This window comes from Salvia hispanica, chromosome 5 (genome assembly GCF_023119035.1).
Source record: "Salvia hispanica cultivar TCC Black 2014 chromosome 5, UniMelb_Shisp_WGS_1.0, whole genome shotgun sequence".
Lineage (NCBI taxonomy): Eukaryota > Viridiplantae > Streptophyta > Magnoliopsida > Lamiales > Lamiaceae > Salvia > Salvia hispanica.
Genome location: NC_062969.1, coordinates 41,110,006 through 41,134,470, shown reverse-complemented (window position 1 = coordinate 41,134,470; position 24,465 = coordinate 41,110,006). Strand labels below are relative to the sequence as shown.

Below are 24,465 nucleotides of genomic sequence, written 5' to 3'. Positions count from 1 at the left end.
CTATGGAAAATATTTTGTGATACTCGTGATATTCTCTTAACTGCTCAAAACTCGAGTTCACTTGGTAAGGGTGGCATAACTTTTGAAATAAAATGTTTTGGCAACGAGCTCACCGGGTATTTCAAAATACTCAGCCCGCATGTGTTTTTCCTTATGTGCAGGTTGAATGATGACGAGCGGTGGCGGGTGTTGAGCAGCTTAATAAAACATGGATATGTCGAACTCTAAGTGTAGTTGTGTCGTCATACATAACTATGCTTCTCTCTTGGCCGTTTTCCGCTAAGTCTTGATACTCTGATATTGTTTCGGTTGAATGGCACTCTATTCTTTCGTTTTGAGGCCTTAGTATTGATTTTGATGATTTCATCTTGGATACTATGTCATACCTTTCAGATCTTTTGAACCATTTACGATATCTTCCTATTCTCTCTTTTAAATCTCTAGGTCAAGTCTTCATTATTAATTACTCTGATATTTCTCTCTAAATGTAACCCTAGTCTATATTTACTTCTTTGGAGTCGGTTGGGTAGCAGTTCGCCGCATTTATTGTACCCTAGGAGGGCGGGCTGTTACAGATGCAATGAATGTTGTGGTGTTAGATCTCATCGAATCTTTGAATATAGTGGGATGAGTATGTGCCATTATGGCATCTCCGTCAGGTGGGGTCACGGTGGTTTGGAATGCCACCGTTGCTATCAGGACCGCCACCACCATTATGGCCTCGAGCAACTTCGGATAGACACTATCACGTAATAAGGTTATCCACAAATGTTGGGTGTATATTTTTATTCGAGGACCACGGCTGACTACAAAGAAAATTCTACCTACCTAATTCCTCACTATTTGATATGTTAAAAAAAATTCTACTCATATTTTATTTCGATATGTTCGCACAGTCATACAAAAGAATTTGAATAAAACATATGATCACACATTCATGCTAGTTCATATATATCTGAAATTAAAAAATTACATAATAAAAAAAAATCCGGGCTTCCACACACGAGCTACCGCCCCACTCTACTCGTCACTAATTTATTAAAAAAATACATTAAAAAATGCAATAAAAATGTAATAATTTTATATAAATTAAAAAAAGGTCCATCCTAAAAAAAATTACATAATTAAAAAAAATTCATAAAAGAAATACATTTAAAATGCAATAAAAAAATGCATAAAAAATACATTAAAAAAATACAATAAAAAAATACAATAAATAAAAAAATGCATAAAAAAATATATTAAAAAAAATGCAACCGGCTAGCCGAAATTGAGCCTACAATGGCAGCTAGCGGGATCGGCCAGCGGTCGGCTAGTGCCCGCAAATCGGCTAGAGCTCGCCGATCGGCTAGCCGAAATGCCGCTGGCCGGTTCCAATGGTTTGGCTAGCCGACCGGCTAGCGACGCGAATCGGCTAGTCGGTGGGCTAGCCGCTATTGGAGATGCTCCTAGAAGACCTATATAGAAGTAATTGAAATCTCTATATACAAAGAAATGGTCAACTTTTTTTGGTGTCAAAGAGAAGTAAGAGAGTGTATTGAAATCGAGCAAAAATGGCTAATTATACTATGACAAATTAAGAGGATTACCTAAACCCTATAAACTTTGTAGTTTTATCTTCCGATTTGAACTTTGTTTTCTTCTACTACTATATATCTTGAATACGCACAATATTACGTGGTTCGATTCACAATCTTTGGCTCTTTATCTATTCATTACTGCTATATGTATAAGATATCTTGAAAATAGAAATCAAATGAGACTCCATGAACAAGATATGGATCTTAATAAAAAAAAAAAAAGAGTTTGAATTAAACATCCATGATCACCAATTCATACCCCAGTAAATAATACTTGTATCAACGATCGGCTCTCAAAAACCCTCGGGTCTCCAACAGCTGAAAAATCCAATAAAAAGAACGACGTATGAAACCATCATCCGCAAGATTAAGCTGCAGCCGCTTCTTGGTCTTCCACGACAGATACAACTTCCTCACAACAACATATGCCGACAACACTCCAAACACGTTCGCTGCCACCGCCCCCGCAGTCACAACCACCAGATTCCCCCTTACATTGGGAGTGATCACCGACACCGACACTGAGTAGCTGATGGCGATAGCGATCAGCGCCACCCACATCCCGTACACAGACGACGCCATGAACAAGAAGTGCGTGGCCGGGAGCCCCGTGGTGACGAGGAAGATGGTGATGATGGAAGCCACGAAGGCCGTGGTGTTGGCGTGCACCATGTGTCTGTATCTGTCCGGGTGGGTGGTTGCCAGCACGGCTTCCCCTGCCTTGTGGGATGGCGTGTTGTCTAGCCACACGCCTCCCGGGGGACTGAGCCCTCCCTGGAAGGCCATGGTGGCGATCAGGACCACCACCACCATTGTCACGTCCGTCATCTTCGGGAGGACTTCGAAAAATGACTCGTTCTTCAGATTTGTTAACAGATCTCTCATCTTTGAGTATGAAGCGGCGGTGGTGGTGCTTGGAGGACTCTCGTTCAAGATTTGGAGGGCTGTTTTGCCCATCGAGTTTCGTGTTTGCTTCTCTACGCTTTTGTTGTCCACCAAGTATTTAATAGTCTGAAACGGAATAATCTTAACGTTCAATATTTCAAACAAAAAATACAAGAAAGAAAAGAGTTTGGTGTATATATAATTACCTCAAGTTGATTGCACCTAACAGCAAGATGCAATAATGTCTCCCCATCATCATCCTTTGCACACACAAGCTCTCCCAACTTCTCCACCAAAACCTTCAAAACCCTAAGCTGCCCATGCTTCACACACAAGTGCAGCACAGTCTGTCCGCGTTCCAGTCTCTCCATCGCGGGCAAAGAGCTCTCTTCAAGGAGATGTTGCGCAATCTCGACATGCCCGTTCATGGCTGCAAGATGAATCGGGTTCATGCCCTGGTCGTTTCGCCACCAGCACATCTATGGGGCTACTATTAACAATTTCGCGGCGATCTCCACGTGCCCTGCTTCTGCTGCAATGTGGAGAGGCGATGATTTTTGGGAGTCGGAAATCTGCACTAGCCTCGGATTAAGGTTAAGTAAGCGTTCAACAGTGGATGTTTGCCCATGCATTGTTGCTATGTGGAGAATATTTCTTGAACATGGAAATGAAAGTGTTTCAACAAGATAGGGATCTTGTGGGAGAAGTTTTGAAAATGTTGCTACATCCCCTTTAGATGCAGCATCATAGAGTTTCTTTTCTACTGCTTCTCCCACCATTCTCTAGTGGCCTTTGTTTCTCTAGTTTCTTGAATTTTTTTTCTTATTGTTATTAAAACACACATGATGCGTTCCTATATATAGTGTATAACCATTTTGTTTCTCTCTTGCAAGAAAGCCCTAGGAAATGCTTGAACAAAGTCCATCCCCTTTCTCTCTGGCTAGATGTTAAGATTGACCAAAAGAAAAGTTTACCCTCTCAAGCATCACAAGGCCGGATCCATTGAATCTATATATACTAACAGTGTAAAAGGAAATATTATTGTGTAATGTATAAATAATATTCACTACTATATAAAAGTACTATATACTGTATTATAATAAGAAATACTATTACCACATAAATACGATTATATACATGAAAATTATTACACAATGCTTAAAAAAAGACCTATAAAGGTAGACCCAAAAGACCTCTACTATATATGCTATGCTTATGCACCCACACATGTATCGATTATACATTCTAGACAAAGCTTAAAAAAAGACCTATAAAGGTAGACCCAATAGAAGATAATTCTGCCTAATTTTCATACTTCTCGTTTGAAAATTATATCCATGGAGTCTATATTCAAAAGAGGATGCTCAAAAAGGATAACCATGCAAAATCCAACTAGATTTAAAAAAAAATACTAATATACTCCATATATTGAGAAGTCTATATATAAACTAAAGAAGCACAAACAAGTTGGCTAGTGCAATATTGCAACTTGCATGCTACTATTAATTGCATGGCGGCTATCCACACCACAATAAGTAACAAAAAATCAAGAATCAATAAAAACAATTGGAAAATTTAGAACACACATCAATAATTAACTCATACGGCTAGATTTAAAATACTTCTAGAACATTTGGAATAATAGAACATCAATGATCGCGGAGTCCATGCACTAGCTTCGTCGGAGGGATGCTCGGTTTTTCCGATACAACGAGAAACTAAAGATTAATTAATTGTAGTTTATAGTCAGAATTTTAGTCGATTTATTGCATCAATTCAATTTATTTAAAAATAGGATTATAGGAGTATATTTACTTTGCAAAATGTTTTAATTAGGGCATACGTCAAAAACATGTTATAAATAAAAGAACATTTTTAGGTAAACTAATTAATTAAGTGGGTCCAAATATTAGTATGTAATCCATGCAAATAAAAACTTTCAAAGATCTTTATGTATGGGTCGGCCTAACCTGCATTCTGCTTTTATGAAGTCAAGGCCCGAATATAAGCCCAGAGTTTGGAAAGAATGGTGGGTGAAAAAGAAGTTTACGGAGCTGCTATCACTCCAATTTAAAATTGAGTGATGCATCATTAACTAAAATGGCATGGAAATTGAAAGTCTGAGAAGATGGAAGAGGACGCAATAATAAAGAAAGCGAGACAACATGAGTGGGGTCGTAGTAGATGAGGCTACATGCATGCTTGAGTCAAGCGAACGTGCCAGTTCCCGATACTTTTCGAGCACTCATGTGTACCTCTAGTTGATGCACCTATATAACAACCAAATACACTAGCATCATTATCCTTGGTTCACACACAAATGCAGCAATGCAGCATGTAACAGCCCGCCTTCCTAAAGTACAGTAAATGCGGCGACTGCTATCAAAACGTACTTAAGGGATTCAACATAGGCTAGGGTTTCATTTAAAGAGTTTAGACCAAAGTAATTGAAGGAACTATCAGAACATTTAGGACAACAACTTAACCTAGAAACTTAAATAAGTAAAAGAAAAGGAGTTTCATAAATAACTATCAAAATCTCAAGAGTATGACATAGGTTTAAAGACAAAAACCACAAGAAAACTCTAAGGCCTCAAAAACGAAAGAAAAGTGCAAAGTATCAAAATAATACTAAAGTGTATCAAAACTCAGCGAAAGACGACAAAGAGAAAGAGCAGCTATATGTGAAGACACAACTACACTTGAAGTTCATAATTTCCAACTTAATTAGTTAACTTGCTCAACACCCGCCACCGCTCGTCGCTGTTCAACCTGCACATAAGGATAACACATGCAGGGCTGAGTATTTTGAAATACTCAGTGGACTCGTTGCCAAAACATTTTATTTAAACAAGTTATGTCACCCTTACCATAGTAAACTCGAGTTTTAAGCAGTTATAAAAGAATATCACGAGTATCACAAAATATTTTCATACACTGGCCAGTCAAAATAACTCCCCATTTCCTCATCAAATTCCACCATCACAATCTCATTCTTTCCATGATGCGACGAAAGCGTGGCCACGCTTTTCACCCACGAGATCGGCCGACTAGCTAGGACGGCTCTCGATCCCCTCGTGTACACAGCCTGGTAGGGTTTGCGGCCCATACTCAGACCCGAATTCGTATAATCATATCCATAGCCCTATAGCCCAATGGAGCGAACTCACTAACTAGGCATCAGACACACAATATCACAAGAAATCAAACATAGGCATGGCATAACAGTTAAACCACTCTTATAACTCCAATCAATATTTTTTTGACAAAAATAAAAGAGAGTTTTAAGAGTAAAGCCCACCTCGACTGCTTAGGTTTCGAGTATATTCTTTCCTTTGTTATCTTGTTTCGCAACCGAGGTTTCACCTTTTTAATCACATAGGCACATATCACAAATTAGGTTCAACACTACTTTTACTCATGCATGTCTCGATATTTTTTTTCCCTTTTTCCCAACGATTTATCTTATCATTACTAATAAATAAAATCATGTTTATCATACAAGAATATTTAGCCATCAAACACACACTACACAAACACCACACACACACACACGTCACCCACACACACACGCCACACACACATACATATTCCCACATTCTTTTTATCCCAATTTCACTCAAACAAGATGCATGGGGGTTCAAGAAGACCGATTAATCGGTTAGAAAGAAGAAGAAGATGGAGAAAAACTTATAATTAAACAAAGTACCTTTTTAGAGAAAAACGATCGGTAGAAAACAAGGTAGAGACTTGGTTCTTCAAGAATTCTTGGATTAAACTTCGATTCTTCTCCAAAAGATAGCAAAATATTGGAGAGTAGAAGAAGAAAAATTTAAGAGAGTGGGGAAGGGTGGGGGACGAAAATTATGGGGGGCTAGGGTTGGTGTTTCTCTTATTTATAGTGCTCAACAAGATCTTTAGGTAATCAGAATAGAATATTTGGTAAGATTTTATTCTCCACAATTAAATAAATAAATATTATGGAGTAGGGAGGAAGAATTAACAAAAATAGATTCTAGGGCAAAATCCCCTAATTTTCGAAAATTAGGCCATTTAATTTGCCACGATTTTATTTTGAATATTTTACGGAGTAGAATAAAATATCACGGAGCAAAATAAAGATAAAAATTCTCCCCCATTGGCCTAGAAATAGGCGTGTATTTTGTGCCTAAATAAGGCATGGATTTTTGAATATTAACTAAAATAGGATATGGCAAGATCTCTTGTATGGAAAGATTTAGTAGAATATTTAAATTTTAGGTATGGAAAGAAATCAAATAAGAGGTCAACTAAAATAAAATAATTCCTTTCCTCCTACATGTGATTTTCGAAAATCACAAAAAATAGGTGGCTAGTATTTATGGAAATTTTCTCTAATATTCTCACTCACCCTTAAACAAATAATTCACCTCATAAATTAATTAATCACATATGCCACATCATATTAGTCAACAAATTTGACTTTTCAAACTTCTCAATCAAATAAACTCATGCAATATATTCATTTATCGAGTAATTCACGTCTTCCACGTCATCCATAATAAATTTTAGGGCTCGAAAATTAGGGTTCTAAATTTCGAGATGTTACACAGCCTCTCCTATATAGCTCAACGATTGCGTCTCAAACATCCACACCCCTCCAAACATCGGAAAATCCAATAGAGGACACGTTGGCCCATTTAATTTACGCAGTGTGCGATGTAAGTTGTCATTCATTAATTGTGTGGTGGTATCGCTAATTCCCAAGCTATTGAGCCCAGATCGAATCACCTTGCTTAGCTTGTTTTCCTTTTCTAAATTTAGATACTTGACTCATACTCATATTTTACTTCAGTATATTTACACATTCATACAAAAGAATTTGAATAAAACATATGATCACACTAGTTCATATATATCTGAAATCAACGATCGGCTCTCAAAAAGCCCCGCGTCTCCAAATGCTGAAAAATCCAATAAAAAACACGTCGTATGAACCCATCAGCGGTGAGATCTTGGCGCTGCCTCTTCTTCCTCTTCCACGACAGATGCAACTTCCTCACAACAGCATACACCACCAGCACTCCAAACACGTTCGCCACCACCGCCGCCACCGCCACGACCACCAGGTATCCCCTCTCCTCGGGTGTGATCACCGACAGCGCCACCCCGTAGCTGACCGTGATAGCCGTCATGGCCACCCACATCGCGTACATGGCCGACGCCATGAACAGGAAGTGCGTGGCCGGGAGCCCCGTGGTGACGAGGAAGATGGTGATGATGGAGGACACGAAGGCCGTGGTGTTGGCGTTCGACATGTGCCTGTACTTCGCGGGGTGGGTGGTTGCCAGCACGGCCTCGCCTGCCTTGTGGGATGGCGTGTCGTCCAGCCACACGCCTCCCGGGGGGCTGAGCCCGCCCTGGAAGGCCATGGTGGCGATCAGGACCACCACAACCATGGTGATGTCGGTCATCTTCGGGAGGACTTGGAAATGAAAGATTGACTCATTCTTCAGATTTGTTAACAGGTTTTTCATCTCTGAGTAGCTGCTGTCGGTAGTGCTGCTCGGAGGACTCTCCACCAAGATTTGGAGGGCTGTTTTGCCCATCGAGTTTCGTGTTTGATTCTCGACACTTTTCGTTTTGTCGTCCACCAAGTATCGTATAGTCTGACAATGTCAATTTCATATTCAGATATCCGATTTTAAGCCCACAATCGACAAGGATATTATGGGTGCATGTCTAAACACTTACAATAGTACTAGTACATTTTAAAAAAGGGTAGTAGAGTATCATTTTCAAAAAGTCAACAGACTGCACAAATTCAAAAGCAATTAACACCACTCTATAAAAGTCAAACTTATATAAGTAGTAGTAGTAGTATTATACTCCCTCCGTTCCATAGTAGTGGAGGCATTTCATTTCGGCACGGAGATTAAGAAAAGTTATGTTAGGTGAGTTAAGTAAATAAAGAATAAAGTAGAAAATGAAAAAGGTAGAGAGATGTAGAGAGAATAAAGTAAGAGAGAGTAAAGTAGGTGAGAAGAAATGTGTTGACTTTTACTAAAAAAAGGAAATGACTCTACTACTATGGAACGTACCAAAATGACAAAATGACTCTACTACTATGGAACGGAGGGAGTAATAATTTCCAGATTAACTCAGCCCTTTCTAAGTTCTAGCATTAAATTTTTGTTGGTCTAGTCTTCAATGGCACGGAGTCTACTATTTTTGTGAGAGCTGAATCTTGCTTTTGAAATTTTCAAAAATCAAATAGTTAAAAAAAAAGAAGAAAAATTTGTTGGTAGGAGGTTAATTATCTCCCATCCCCTACTTTCACCGAGTATTTCAAAAGATGAATACAAGAAAGAAAAGAGTTGGTGTGTGATTACCTCAAGTTGATTGCACCTAACAGCCAGATGCAATAATGTCTCCCCATCATCATCCTTTGCATACACAAGCTCTCCCAACTTCTCCACCAAAACCTTCAAAACCCTAAGCTGCCCATGCTTCACACACAAGTGCAGCACAGTCTGTCCGCGTTCCAGTGTCTCCATCGCGGGCAAAGAGCTCTCTTCAAGGAGATGTTGCACAATCTCGACATGCCCGTTCATGGCTGCAAGATGAATCGGATTCATGCCTTGGTCGTCGCGCCACCAGCACATCTGTGGGGCTACTGATAGCAATTTCGAGGCAATCTTGAAGTGCCCTTCTTCAGCTGCGATGTGGAGAGGAGATGATTTTTGGGAGTCGGAGATCCGCGCTAGCCTCGGATTAAGGTTGAGCACTTCTTCAACAATGGATGTTTGTCCATGCATTGTTGCTATGTGGAGAATATTTCTTGAACATGGAAATTGAAGTGTTTGAACAAGATACGGATCTTGTTGGAGAAGTTGTGAAAATGTTGCTACATCCCCTTTTGATACAACATTATAGAGTTTCTTCTCTAGTGCTTCTCCCATCATATTTTTTTCTTATTGTTATGAATACAGACATGATGCATTTCTATATATAGTGTACAACCACTTTGTTTATCTCTTGCAAGAAAGCCCTAGGAAATGCTTAAGCAAAGACATACCGGCCCCTTCTCTCTTTCTATATGTCAAGATTGACCAAAGAAAAGTATACACTCTCAAGCATCACAAGATCAGATCCACTGAATCCATGTATACTACTATACTAAAATATTAATGTGTAATTTATAAATAATTTACTATATAAAATTAAGTATAATATGTAAAGAAATATTACCACATAAATATGATTATAAACATGAAAATTATTACACAATAGAGTTACTAAAAGTATAGGGGACAAAAGTTTCTATTTGATCTCTAGTATATATGCTATGCTTATTCACACGCACATGTATGATCAATTAAAGCTTTGACAAAGAAGGCTAGGTAGACCCATAAGAAGATTCTTCCTAACTTCCTACTTTTCAATTACAAGATATATTGGATCCATGGGGTCCGTACGTATTCAAAAGAGGATGCTCAAGTTATTCAAGAAAAAGGACAACCAAAACCAACTAGATAAAAAAAAAAACTACTACTCCCTCCGTCCCTCAAAATTTATCACCTATTTCCTTTTACGTCCGTCCCTAAAAATTTGTCACCTTTCACTTTTATCATTTTTGGTAGTGGGCCTCATATTCCACTAACTCATTCTCACTCACATTTTATTATAAAACTAATATATAAAAGTAGGACTCACATGCCACTAACTTTTTCAACCTACTTTTTATTACATTTCTTAAAACCCGTGTCGGGTTAAATGGTGACAAATTATGGGGGACGGAGGGAGTAATATATAGTACTCCATATGACAACCAAAACCCAACTAGATAAAAAAACTAGTAATATATATATTTGAGAAGTGTATATATACACTAAAGAAACACAAACAAGTTGGGTTGGCTAGTGCATTGCAACTTGCATGCTATTATTATATAATTACATGGCGGCTATACACACCACAATAAGTAACAAATATACAAGAATAAAAAAAAAATTGAACTTCCTTTAAAAAAGAGTTAGAACACACATTAATAACAAACTCATACGCTAGATTTATAATAGAACATTTGGAATAATAGAACGTCAACTATCGGGGTTGAGATGAGATGAGTCCGTCAGCTTCGTCAGAGGTTTTTCGATACAACAAGACACTAAGGAGGACGAATCAATTATATTCTGGATTTTAGTCGATTTATTGCATCAATTCAATTTATTTCAAAAAGGTATCTGTACTTTGCAAAATTGTTTAATTAGGGCATATGTGTTGTTATAAATAGAAAAAACATTTTTAGGTAAACTAATTAAGTGGGTCCAAATATTAGTATGAATTGTTAATGTAATGGGTCGGCCTAACCTGCATTCTGCTTTTATGAAGTCAAGGCCCAGACCACAAGATCAACACTTGAGAAAAATATTTTTTTGTTACTCTTTGCTATTATAAGTTGATACTGCATAATCTTCAAGTTATATATATACCAAGTAGCATACGTGAAATTTCCCGAACTAGAGTGAAGTATATATCAATATTAAAATGTCAAGTAATTCCTATCTTCCAAACAAGGAAAAGAATTTAAAGCTGCATGCATCTAGACTTATAATTGAAGCATTTAATTTGTTGTGCCAGAACAAAAAAAAAGCCCGTTTCAAAATATTGAGACAGCCAACACGTCTAAAATCAACTTAGAAAGTTAGAATACGCATGATTCATTAAAAAACTAAGAAATAATAAAGTTTAAAGGGCGTAACGTAAAAAGAAAAGAAAATAGGAGAGAAATAAAGAAAGAAAAGTATATTTAATTATTCCCACCATGTGTAAAACAACAAGCTTTAGTTAATAATTAATTAGTTCCATACAAACAGCAAAGCTGAAAACCTTACGCAGTAGTACTAATACATAAATTAGTGTAATAATACGTCAATGCATCAAGCAAATTTCCTTTTTATTTTTAGTTTGTCCCACAAGGCCACAAAAAATGTCACTCTTTTTTTTTAAAAGAAAGTTCTCTTTCATATTAGTGTAAATATATTATTTTCTCTTTCCACTTTAACACATAAACCGTTTTAATTAACATGAACCCTAAACCCTAAACCCTAAACCCTAAACCCTAAACCCTAAACCCTAAATGTCACTCTTTAAAAGAAAGTACTAATTAACATGATTCACGCAAAAAAAAACCGTTTTAATTAATTTTAAGTTTTAATGTGCGTAACATACGAAGCTCATGTCAAAGTAGAAAAAGAAATTAAAGACAAGCATATCTTAATAAATAAAGAAAGAAAAGCATATTTAATTATTCCCAACATGCATGTGTAGAACAGCAGGCTTTAGTTCCATGTAAACTCCTATATTCTATATATATATATGTAAATGTGATGATATAATAGTATAGTTCATATATAGCCAATTGAGATGAAGCATCTCTCCTTCTAAGCCGTTAGTATAATAAAGGTATGTTTTGTAACGACGTCACTGGTCAATTATTTTTATTTGCTAGTAGTATAATTCTTGTAATATAGAGTAGGAGTATTTGTTAATTTAAAAATACTAACCAAATTAAAACTCTCTTTTATTTAATCCATCGTTCATCTACATATTCTCCACATGGAAAGGTTAGTAGTAATTTTTATACTTGCATATATATACTTTGGCACTATGCATTCATTACTCATGTTCTAGTTTCTACATGTTTTGTTTTATTTTATTTCTACTTAATTAATTGTAAAATATAAATTATCCAACTACTAAACATGTAAATGCTTCTTATAATTCATTATTTGTTGTGTTGTAGTTAGATTGAAAGAATGATTGAGGAAGAAGTTTATGATGCTGCCTCAAAAAGGGATGCAACCAGATTTCGGCAACTGCTTCAACAAGATCCATATCTGATTTATACGGTTTCGTTTCCATGTTCAAGAAATCTTCTGCACGTAGCAACGCTACTGAGGCAAGTAGACATCGTTGAAGAGGTGCTCAACCTTAATCCGCAGCTAGCTCAGATTTCCGACTCCCAAAAATCATCTCCTCTTCACATTGTAGCAGAAGAAGGGAACCTTGAAATCGCCAGAAAATTGTTATCGGTAGCCCCAGAGATTTGCTGGAGTCGAAACGATCAAGGCTTGAACCCGATTCATGTTGCAGCCATGAAAGGGCATGTTGAGATGTTACAAGTGCTGCTTGAAAAGGATCCTTTGCCTGCTATGGAGAGAGTGCAGCGCGGGCAGACAGTGCTGCATTTGTGCGTGAAACATCGTCAGCTTAAGGCATTGGAGTTTTTGGTGGACAAGTTGGGTGACCTTTTCAATGCACAGGATGATGATGGGGAGACACTCTTGCATTGGGCTGTTAGGGACATACCAAGACAAGCTGAGGTAACCATTCATCCACCCATTCATACATGATACTACATGTTTTCTTGTTTTTCCTATACTTACAATCGATTCGATATAAAAATAAATAAATAAAGGTTATTAACGCCTAATATCACGTATTCCCTCCGTCCCACATAATTTTACCCAGTATTCCATTTTAGTCCGTCCCATATAATTTCTCATTTCACTTTTATCATTTTTGGCAGTGGACCCCATATTCCACTAACTCGTTCCTACTTACATTTTATTATAAAACCAATACTTTAAAAGTAGGACCCACATCCCACCAACTTTTTCAACTCACTTTCTATTGCATTTCTTAAAACCCGTGCCAAGTCAGACTGTGTAAAATTATGTGGGACGAATGGAGTAAGTTTTTGAAATATTATTACTCCCTCCGTCCCGCTTAATATGACACGTTTTCCTTTTTAGTTTGTCCCAATTAAGATGACACATTTCCTTTTTTAGAAACTTTCTCTCTCCAATTAATACACTCAACCACTTTTTCTCACTCCTATTAAAATATCCATATTTCTTTATCTCTATACTTTAATACCTATATCCACATTTTCTCTCTTCAATTAAACACTTTAACCAATAACTCTTAAAATTCCGTGCCGGCTAAAGAATGTGTCATCTTAGCCGGGATGGAGGGAGTATATTTTTTTCCTATCACATCACACACACTGATGACAGATTCTGACTTAATTGAATGGATGTGCGACCGATTGAGTGACATTTAATTAATTATGTAGTGTTTTAGGGTTATGATTTTTTATCGACGCTCACACCATCAAATAAATAAATCCTTTAAATCAAGTTGATGGTACCAATTTGGAAGTAATTTGAGTTTTGTATTTTTGGTATGTCAGATAATAAAGTACTTGGCCCAGTGGGATGGAATAAAGAAGCTAACAAATGCAATGGGCAGAACAGCAGCAGAAATAGTAGTAGAGAGCGATGAAGAAATGGACACGTCGAAAATAGAACTAATATTAATGATATCAACAAGAAGGCCAAGTCCATATCTTCTCGAAACAGTGTCAGAGAAGAGAGAGCAGACAATGGTGGTGATGACCCTGATCGCGACCATGGCCTTCCAAGCCATAGTGAGCCCCCCAGGCGGGGTGTGGCAGGACGACACGCCATCACACGCAGCCGGGGAGGCCGTCATGGCAAACACCCACCCCAGGATATACAGCAACTTCATAGGCGCTATCATCACAGCTTTCATCTCATCTCTCCTCACAATATTCTTGGTCTCCGCGCCATGGAAGCTTGGCAAAAAATTTGTGCTGGTCTTCTCCTCGTACGCTGTCTGGATATCGCTCGCTTCTATCGCAGTCAGCTTCGCAGGCTCGCTCTTGGTCATTGCACCCGGCACGCGAGCCCGGTCGCTCACCAAAATCATCAACGTCATCATTATTGTGTCATGCAGCTTCTTCGGACTCACCGTCTTACTGCATAAAGTCAGAGCTTTGTTGCGGAGATTATGGAAAAGATGTGTTAAATTAATTAGTATGTTGAGAGTGAAGAATGGAGGAAAAAGAGATCCCAAGAGTGGAGAGATGAGCTCAAATGTTTGAAGCAAAAGAGCCGTTAATTGTGTGAGAAATAATCAGCTTTGTTACGAGTCTTCTTAGCTTGTTTTCCATTGGTTGTTTTTGAGTCATCCTTCTATACTATAAAATGGATCATCTCTTCATTGTGAACGATTGATTTTGAGTGAAATAAAAATCTCTCTTTCTCATACTATATATGTATCTTCTTCTACAACGTTCATGTTTAATTAATTAATCAAGATAAGCTCATCACTTAATGTACTTAATTCCACAAATAAAGCTTACCTACTGTTTGGGGCTCAAGGCCTTATTTATCGAAATAAATGTATGTATATAAGGATTTTAGGGTTATAATCAAATGCTAACTAATTCTCAATCCAGAATCCAGAATTTCAACATTATGTTGAAAATTTCTCAATCCTAATGCTATATAAGGACAGGGCTATAATCAAATGCTAACTAATTCTCAATCCAGAACCCAGAATTTCAACATTATGTTGAAAATTTCTCAATATATAAGTATAACTTTCTCAACATAACATGTAAATTTAAATCTCAACACAAAGACATAATTTTATCAACACAAATCTATTGAGAAAGTTTTGTCTTTGTGTTGATAATTTTAATACATAATATTGAGATAGTTCTGGGTTCTGGATTAGAATGTTGGTTTTATTTTAATAGTATGTATTTCTTTTATATGGCCTCAATTTTATTTATTTTTTAAATAGTTAAATTTAACTAAGCTAATCTATATTTTAATTCATAGTTTAGTAAACTAAAAGGGTCCAAATATTAGTCCAAATTATAACCCAAAAAATGTTTCAAATAGCTTTACCGTATGGGTCGGGCCCAAACTACATTCTACTTCCACTCTTCTGGAGGCCCAGAAATATAGATCAGTAACCATTTTTGTCGAGTGTTTGATTTTTTTAAAGAATACTATCTAGCTTGTGTGATTTTACCTAAAATAGTACTCTTCATATAGGGTCACATTTTATATTAATATAATATTTGACATCTTTATAAGTACATATACTTACAAGTTCCTTAAAAGAGATTGAAATTATATGGAGTATTTTTTAATAAAAAAAATATTTCTAGCTTGCTTTATTTTCTCTATTTGAGCTCTTATAAAATTGTAGAGGTCGAAGACAACCAAACATTAAGCAGATTAAATATGCTTGTGCGTGTCAGCGTGTGTGATAATTAATTAATTTATTTCCAATTTTTTAAGAAAAGAAAATGATAAGAAAGACAATACCAATTTGACCAAAAAAAAAACTCTAGAACTAAGAATATTAAATGGTTTCATACCTTTTCATAAATATATCTACCAATCTACCATCAAATTGGGCATCTCATTACATGATTAATTTTTAGTGGCCCAACTTTTTCATTGACTCGATTTATTTTTCCAGTCGTGCAATTTTAGATTTGCAGTCAAACCACTTATCAAAGAGTACAGACTCAGTCGTTTATTATTGAACTAAATTGACAAATTTAAATCAAGCTATTGACTTTGCTGACCAAGACAAAAAAAGTCTTAATAAAGAATTGGCCTCTTCTTTAAATTTTGATGAATTAAAAATATTTCCAGATTGTCTATAAGGTATTTTATATCACAAGTTAAATTATGTGATATTAATTAATTAATAGTAGTATCTAATTATGCATTTATAATTATGAATTTCCTTGTTTTTGCATATATGCTGGTTATTTCAGAGAGAATGAAGGAATGCAATTCACCGCGAATTGAAGAGTGGAATGCATCATCATGATTCATGAATTATGAAAATTGGCGGGTACTATACATGGAAATAATATTTAAATAATACTGCAGAAGAATTCACTAATTTGTAGTAATTAATAATAGATGAAATTATTTCCTCAAATAACGTGACTGTTAAAATTAAGGAAAATAATACTACTATCATGTACAAGGAAAATTCAATTTAAATAGTCAAATTCCTAAATCATATGAAAAGTGACGGGTAAAGGAAAATACTAGACGTACTACTGTAAATACTATACATGGAAATAATTTATTGTACTAATAATAGATGAATTAGTCTAGAGATTTACTCTCACTATATATATTAATATCGTCAATAGTATCACAAAATCCGCGGCCACAACCCTTATCTCGTTCTCTTCTCTCCAAGCTCAATTCCAAATTATGGAAATCGATAGGTTGAATGATCTTCCACGAGAAATCATCATCGGCGTCCTCCAGGGACGGATCCAGAAATTCTATATAGGTGGGGCAAAATTCCATACAAAGACACTTTAAGGATTTTAGAAGGGACATTTGTAATGGTATTTCAAAAAAAAATTATAAATAATGATCAAAATAGCACTAATGAATTTTTTTGAGGTGGGGCATTTGCCCCTTGTAGGATGCATGTACATCCGCCCCTGACGTCCTCTCAAGACTCCCCGTTCAAACCATCATGATCTCCAAGTGTGTTTGCTAGTCATGGAGCGATCTAGTGGAGTCCCCCGACTTTGCCTCTGTTGCATTCCCATCATGCGGCCTTGACCTCCTCCCGCCTCCCTGCCTTTGAAGACCTCAAATTCTCAAGGGCTCACAGCCTCTTGGGGTTTATTGGTGGCAATGAAATTATACAAAAACCATCAAGAGGTTCGGTTCTCTACCCTCACAGTTTTCCGGGCCCTAATAAGCCATTTATACATAGCTCAGTAAATGGCTTGCTCTTAATGATCTACTTTGACTCCCCGATCGAACTATTCATATGCAATCCAATCACCCGAGATTACGTCACGATCGAGATGGGCCGTGAGTCTTCTTCGGATGAATATGTATTTGGGTTTGGAGTGAGCATAAGTGGGCAGTACAAGATTGTTAGGTTTCATGATGAGGTTGATTTTCTCCTTACCTGTCAAGTATACAATCTAGGAATAGGGCAATGGAAAAACATCCCAATTGATAGCCAATTGGTATTCTGGTATCAACATGAATTTCTACCTACTTTGGTGAATGGAAATCTTCATTGGCTTCTATTTGATATTTACAAGTCATTCACTGATCCTCCTAGAGTTTTTTGCCTTGATCTTGAGACCAAGCTATTTAAATTTTTTTCATGTCCTAGTGCTGTTCAAAATCATAATGAAGGCACGTGGTATGAGCTATCTGCTTTGAAGGGACGCTTGTGCTTTAGCGATGATGCAAATCATGATGTGACTAAAATATGGTGCATGAAGAAATATGGAGATGACAAATCATGGACTAAGGATTATGTTATCAAGAGAAAACCATCTATGTACAGACTTCCTGATTTTTTCCATCGCCGTGTCAAAGGTAATCGTCCTTATAATTTACATGATTATACGAGCGGGAGAGATCTTGATTTAGTTATAGATTTCCAAAATCACTGTCATGACCCGCTTTATCCCGTCAAAGCATTCAAAGATGGCGGGATCTTACTCGCCTTGCATTTATCTGCTCGATTATTTTACTACTCGGATACGACTAAAGATATTAGAGAGATCAAGAAAGAGAGGAACCATGCTAGATCCAACTTAGTTATTCATAATCCAAATTTTGTTTCGCTCAAATCCTTGGTGATGAAGAATATGAGGGTTAAGTTGCTTTAATTGGGATTTTATAATGGTTATATAGCTTGTCGGAATCTATTTCAAACGTACTATTTTATACTCCCTCCGTTTCACCATAGTTGAGTCATTTTACCGTTTCGGGAAGTTTCTTCATAGTTGAGTCGTTTCCAAATATAGTAATTATTTTCTCTTTCTTACTTTACTCTCTCCTACTTTTTTCTCTCTACTTTATTCACTTTTTACTTTATTCTCTCCACCTTTTTCTCTCTCTTACTTATTTTATCTATTTATTCAACACACTCAACATACCTTTCTTAAACTCCGTGCCGAAAAGTTCCGCCTCAACTATGGTGAAACGGAGGGAGTATTATTGTTTGTTAATTAGTTCTCTCAATTATTAGAATTTTATTTTATGTTGTACGTATTATCGATCGGTTTGTGTTGGTAGATTATCAACTTATAGCTTCAACTTTGAGTTGTTTTGATATAGCAAAATAAATTGTACTACTGTAGTACATGATACAAAACAAACATTGAATTAAAATACTTCTAAGTAGTATATTAGTTGATGAAAATATAATTATGGAATCAAATTTATATTTAGTCGCAAAATTGTAGTGTGCCAAGTCAAAGTGATGTGCTTAAACTTGCTACCAGTTACTATTATATAGGAGTAGAATATTTTAGAAAATAAAATATGAGAATTTTGAATGCATAGTTTGTAGGTGATGACTAGTTTTTGCATAAAGCAGGCCATAAGTTGATAGTAATAACTCAAGGAAATGGAGTACTACTATAGTCTATAGCCAAGCCGCGCGTATTTATCATAGTCATATATAAAATTAAAAATGATGTTGGAGTATAATTTGTGTGGAATTAATAAGAAATTGTGACTTATAAGAACTCTAGAAATTGATTATTTCCAATGGCGAATTCATAATTTTATATAGGGGAAAGTTTTAATCCCAATTAAGGCCAATTAAGATTTACTAAATTCTCAACAGCAGTTATTATTCCCAACAAAAATTTAATAATTACAACTATTTTTTATTTATGATGACTAAACCGAACATATAACATGTATTGAAATATTCAACACGTTGCAAGAACAAAATTTACCTCAAATTCTGAGATGGAGTACTACTTGTTCTCCAGATTTTTTGGGACCCAAAGTCAATTAGAGAGAGAAGATGAAGAGAAAAAATGACCATTTCAATTTTCAACGCCGTACACATATATAGTACACTTAAAAATAAATTTATGTTGCATAAGGTTAAATAATTTCAGTAAAATATGATTCCACATAGAAGAGGTAGAAATTTGATTGTCTACCTCTAACTTAATGAAGAGATAGAGAGAGAAATGACGTTGTATTAGACAATCAAATAATTACAATTGTTGTATTCCCTTCCATCTCGTTTTATTTTCATTTCTTATTTTCTCCTCTATGTTACATTCTTTCTTAATATGATGATATTTCATCAAATGAATTTATTTGAATTTAATTACGTCAATTTCATATTTAGATATCCGATTGTATCACTTAAATCCGAAAATAAAATTGACTACGTACAGATAATGGGGTTCATAATTAAGCCCACAATCGACAAGGAATATGGGTGTCTAAATCTTGACTCAAACTCAAAGCTACCAAAACAAGTAGTAGTAGCAAAATATATGAATATAGCACCAACAAATCCTTACAAATTCAAAACAGTACGGAAAACTCATATCAAATTCAAAACAGTACCAGATCAAAGCATAAGGAACTAGGGTTTAGTGAAATTGTCCCAACAAATTCAAATCAGAGAAGCAACTAAAAAGTTCACCAAGTGTTTTGTGAAATCTAAAACAATACCAACCGTTTAGTGTGACCTCTTGATCTTGTTCTTATCCTTCTTGCGAAGATATGATTTACGAAGGTACTCCACCTCCTCTCTCTTTGTATAGCCTAGGGGAGGAACAACATTGTTATGACAAATAGGGCAATTGTGAATCGAGAAACAAAAGAACGTAAATAGACACAGAATTTACGTGGTTCACCAACGTTGTGTTGGCTACGTCCACGGGCAAAAACGGAGAACAAATTGTATTATGACTGCAGTTTTCAGATACAGATTATGTGCTCTACTCCCATATATATAGGCACACATTAGACAGACTGGGCTTAGGAAACATAATCCTATCCCTATTAGGAAACCTAATCCTATACAAATTCAAGGCATACTAACAAATCTCCACCTTGACTTAAATTCTCCCTTGCAGACGCATCATCATAACACCAGACGAACAAACTTCTCCATTCTTGCCTCAGATTTGCCCTCCACGGGCAACTAACAGCTCATGACATTAAGCAAGTCCAAACAATATTGGAACTTGCTCTGCGGGACCGACTTGGTGAACATATCAGCAGGATTATCAGCAGTACCTACTTTCTTCACCTCAATTCTCTTCTCATCTCTTAGAAAATGATACCTCACATCAATATGCTTAGTCCTTTCATGATGGACTTGATCCTTGGCTAAACAAATAGCGCTCTGACTGTCACAGAACACAACAACTTGATCTTGATGTAAACCAAGATCACCAACTAGCCCTTGCAACCATATTCCCTCTTTAGCAAGCTTCTGTCAATGCCATATACTCTGCTTCAGTAGTAGACAAAGTAACTGCGCACTGCAAAGTTGCTTTCCAACTAACAACAGAACCACTAAGAGTGAAAACATAACCGGTCATAGATCTTCTACTATCGACATCTCCAGCGTAGTCAGAATCAGAATAACCAGTCACTAAACAGTGAGTATCACCTTCATAAATGAGACCAACATCAGACGTACCTCTCAAGTAACGAAAAATCCTCTTCACAGCCTGCCAGTGCTCCTTTCCAGGATTTCCCATGAACCTGCTAACAACGCTGACAGCATGCGCTATATCTGGCCTAGTACAGACCATGGCGTACATCAAACTCCCTACCGCATTAGAGTACGGGACTCGAGACATGTACTCCTCCTCAACTTCGGATTTCGGTGCAAGATCAGATGACAAATGAATGTTTGTGGCACTTGGAATATCAATAGCCTTAGATGCAGACATGCCAAATCTTGACAAAATCTTCTCAATGTAGCTCTTCTGTGACAGAGAAAGCTTTTTCTTTTCTCTATCTCTAGAAATCTCCATGCCCAGAATTTTCTTCGCAACACCCAAATCCTTCATATCAAACTCAACACTAAGCTAAGCTTTCAACTTCTGTACTTCAGACTTTGACTTCGCAGCTATGAGCATATCATCCACATATAGAACAATATAGACCATAGAACCATCGTCAGCTTTGTTGTGATAGACACAACAATCATACGGACTCCTGCTGAATCCCAGCTTGATCATGTAACTATCAAACCTCTTATACCACTGCCTCGGAGACTGCTTTAGTCCATACAAGGACTTCTTCAACTTGCACACATAATCCTCCTTGCCCGGAACCACAAATCCCTCTGGCTGAGTCATGTAGATATCCTCCTCAAGCAATCCGTGTAGGAAAGCCGTCTTCACATCTAGTTGCTCAAGCTCCAAATCATAATGTGCAACTATCGCAAGTAACACTCTGATGGAAGTATGTCTGACCACTGGTGAGAATATCTCATTATAGTCAACCCCCTCCTTTTGCGTGAACCCTCTTGCAACTAGACGAGCCTTGTATCTAATGTCCTCATCTGGTGTAGTGCCTTCCTTCTTCTTGAAAATCCATTTGCAAGTAACAATCTTTCTCCCCTTAGGCCGTGGAACCAATTCCCAAGTCAGGTTCTTCAAAAGTGATTCTATCTCTTCTTGCATTGCAGCGAGCCACTTGGCACGCTCACTGCCTGAAATAGCTTCCTTGTAGGTAGGTGGTTCATCTGCCGAAGGCTCATCTTCGACCTCATTGGCAACCTGCAATGCATATGCCATCATATCCTCAAAACCATACCTCAACGGAGGCTTCACATTTGTCCTCCTAGCTCTGTCAATAGCAATGCTTCTCTGACGAGCTTGTGGATGAACATCCGAACTAGAAGTATCGGCGGCTTCAGCAGTAGTGTGTTGATCTTCTCCACCTTGGAGTTGTGATTCACTCACATCATGAGTGACTTGCAGCTCCACCTGTTCATCAACACCATCCAAATCCTCTGTAGCAATAGACTTCATAGTAGAGTTAAGCATAGAATTTTCATCAAATACCACATTCCGACTGAGAATAATTCTACCCTCTGAAGATGACCAAATTCTGTACCCCTTAACTCCATCTCCATAACCTACAAATACTCCCCTCTTAGCTCTTGGCTCCAATTTACCTTCACTCACATGATAGTAAACAGTACTCCCAAAAACTCTCAACATAGAGTAATCGTGCAGGTGAATCAGACCATACCTCGTACGGTGTCTTGCAATCAATGCCAGTGTGAGGTCCACGGTTGATCAGATAACAAGCCGTGTTTACTGCCTCTGCCCAAAACTTCCTAGTCAAACCGGCTTGGAAGAGCATGCATCTTGCTCTCTCCAACAACGTCTGATTCATGCGTTCTGCCACACCATTCTGCTGTGGTGTATGTCTAACGGTGTGATGGCGAACGATCCCTTCACTCCTACAAAACTCATCGAACTCATACGAACAAAATTCCAGACCGTTATCTGTTCTCAATCGCTTGATCTTCTTCCCAGTCTGGTTTTCAATTAGAGTCTTCCACTCTTTGAACTTCTTGAATGCCTCACCTTTATGCTTCATCATAAACACCCAAGTCATTCACGAGTAGTCATCAATCATCGACACAAAATACTTGCGTCCTCCAATAGACTCAACACGTGAGGGACCCTAACAATCCATATGAATGTAGTCAAGTGTCCCCTTCGTTCGATGAACACCCTTCTTTGGAAACTTGCTGCGATGAAGCTTCCCCAACACACAGTGTTCGCAGAAATCAAGTTTCTGCACCTTATGGCCCGAAAGAAAATCACGATTCGACATGATTCTCATGCCACGTTCTCCCATATGACCGAGCCTCATATGCCACAGCTTGGTCATATCCTTGGTTGCAACCTCGGATGATGCAATATCAGCAGAATTTGCTACGATGGAACCTCTCAGAACATACAAGGTACCCCGTTTCAAAGCTGTCAGAACCACCTTCGAACCTTTCAAAATACGCATTACTCCACCTTCACCTTTGAAACTGAACCCCTTACTATCAAATGTACTCAGGGATATCAGATTCTTCGTCATCTGTGGAACATGTCTAACATCGTTCAAGGTGCAGAAGACCCCATCATGAGTCCTAATCCCGATTGAGCCGATGCCAACCACCTTGCAGACAACACTGTTGGCCATGGTAACATTGCCTCCATCTATCTGCTCATAAGTGTTGAAATACTCCCTGTGAGGACAGAGATGATATGACGCTCCAGAATCCAAAATCCACACATCATTACAGTGTGGCTGTTCATCCGCAACCAAGGCCAATTCTTCTTCCGAATTTGTGTCATCAGCTTCTGCCACAGTCGCAGAACCGTTAGCATCGTCCTTCTTGCCCAATTTCTTCTTTATCCTTGGACAATCAACCTTCCAATGCCCTGGTTCTTTACAATATCTGCAGATGTCATCTGGCTTAGGGCCTTTAGGACCTTTTGAACCTTTTGAGTTCTGCTTCTTCTGTCCAAATTTCTTCTGTCCTTTACCCGTAACAGATAATCCCGATGGCAGATCTTCTGTGGCTGAACTCGTTGCTTGTTGACGATCCTCTCTGATGTGGAGAGCAGATCGAACATCCTCCAACGAAAGAGTTTCCTTTCCAGTCATAAAAGACTCAACAAAATTTTCGTAAGATTCAGGCAGAGACACAAGAAAAATTAAAGCAACATCCTCGTCTTCTACTTTAACTTCAACATTACGCAAATCTAGCAAAATTTTATTCAAATTTTCCAGATGATCCCGAAGGGGCGTACCTTCCTGCATGCGTAACCGAAACAAACGTTGCTTCAAGAGCAACTTGTTGGTTAGAGACTTCGTCATGTATAGACTCTCCAACTTCGCCCAAAGAGCAGCAGCCGTCTCCTGATCCGCAACTTCGATGATAACATCGTCGGACAGGCTCAATATGATGGTCGAGTGGGCCTTTTCGTCTAGGGTTGTCCACTCCTTATCATCCTCCGTAGCCTTCTTTGTTTTTAGCGGCTCCCACAAACCCTGCTGCTTCAGCAGAGATCGCATCTTGATCTGCCATAAACCAAAACTATTTCTCCCGGTAAATTTGTCAACCTTCACGTTCAGAGCAGACATCTCGATTTACCAGACAAAACCCTCGCAGCGGAATTCAAAACCCTAGTTCGAAAACCAAGGCTCTAGATATCAGTTTGTTATGACAAATAGGGCAATTGTGAATCGAGAAACAAAAGAACGTAAATAGACACAGAATTTACGTGGTTCACCAACGTTGTGTTGGCTACGTCCACGGGCAAAAACGG

General features: G+C 37.6%; 4 protein-coding genes across 4 annotated transcripts; 2 read left to right on the top strand and 2 right to left on the bottom strand.

The window, feature by feature from the left end:
• Positions 1–1,859: 1,859 nt before the first annotated feature.
• Positions 1,860–2,944, bottom strand: LOC125190083 (ankyrin repeat-containing protein At5g02620-like). Its single transcript, XM_048087280.1, has 2 exons — positions 2,672–2,944; positions 1,860–2,591 (listed from the first exon to the last, which is right to left on the bottom strand). Exons 1-2 carry the CDS (start codon positions 2,942–2,944, stop codon positions 1,860–1,862), a joined length of 1,005 nt encoding a protein of 334 aa, XP_047943237.1.
• Positions 2,945–7,282: 4,338 nt separating this feature from the next.
• On the bottom strand, positions 7,283–9,398 carry LOC125191318 (ankyrin repeat-containing protein At5g02620-like). The gene is made up of 2 exons (XM_048088845.1): positions 8,837–9,398; positions 7,283–8,113 (listed from the first exon to the last, which is right to left on the bottom strand). The coding sequence occupies exons 1-2, from the start codon at positions 9,260–9,262 to the stop codon at positions 7,370–7,372; spliced, it is 1,170 nt and encodes a 389-aa protein (XP_047944802.1). The 5' UTR covers positions 9,263–9,398; the 3' UTR covers positions 7,283–7,369.
• Positions 9,399–11,875: 2,477 nt separating this feature from the next.
• Positions 11,876–14,587, top strand: LOC125186058 (ankyrin repeat-containing protein At5g02620-like). Its single transcript, XM_048082374.1, has 3 exons — positions 11,876–11,912; positions 12,253–12,832; positions 13,705–14,587. The coding sequence occupies exons 2-3, from the start codon at positions 12,266–12,268 to the stop codon at positions 14,416–14,418; spliced, it is 1,281 nt and encodes a 426-aa protein (XP_047938331.1). The 5' UTR covers positions 11,876–11,912; positions 12,253–12,265; the 3' UTR covers positions 14,419–14,587.
• Positions 14,588–17,187: 2,600 nt separating this feature from the next.
• Positions 17,188–18,012, top strand: LOC125190082 (F-box protein CPR1-like). Its single transcript, XM_048087279.1, has one exon. It carries the CDS (start codon positions 17,188–17,190, stop codon positions 18,010–18,012), a length of 825 nt encoding a protein of 274 aa, XP_047943236.1.
• The last annotated feature ends 6,453 nt before the right edge of the window (positions 18,013–24,465 follow it).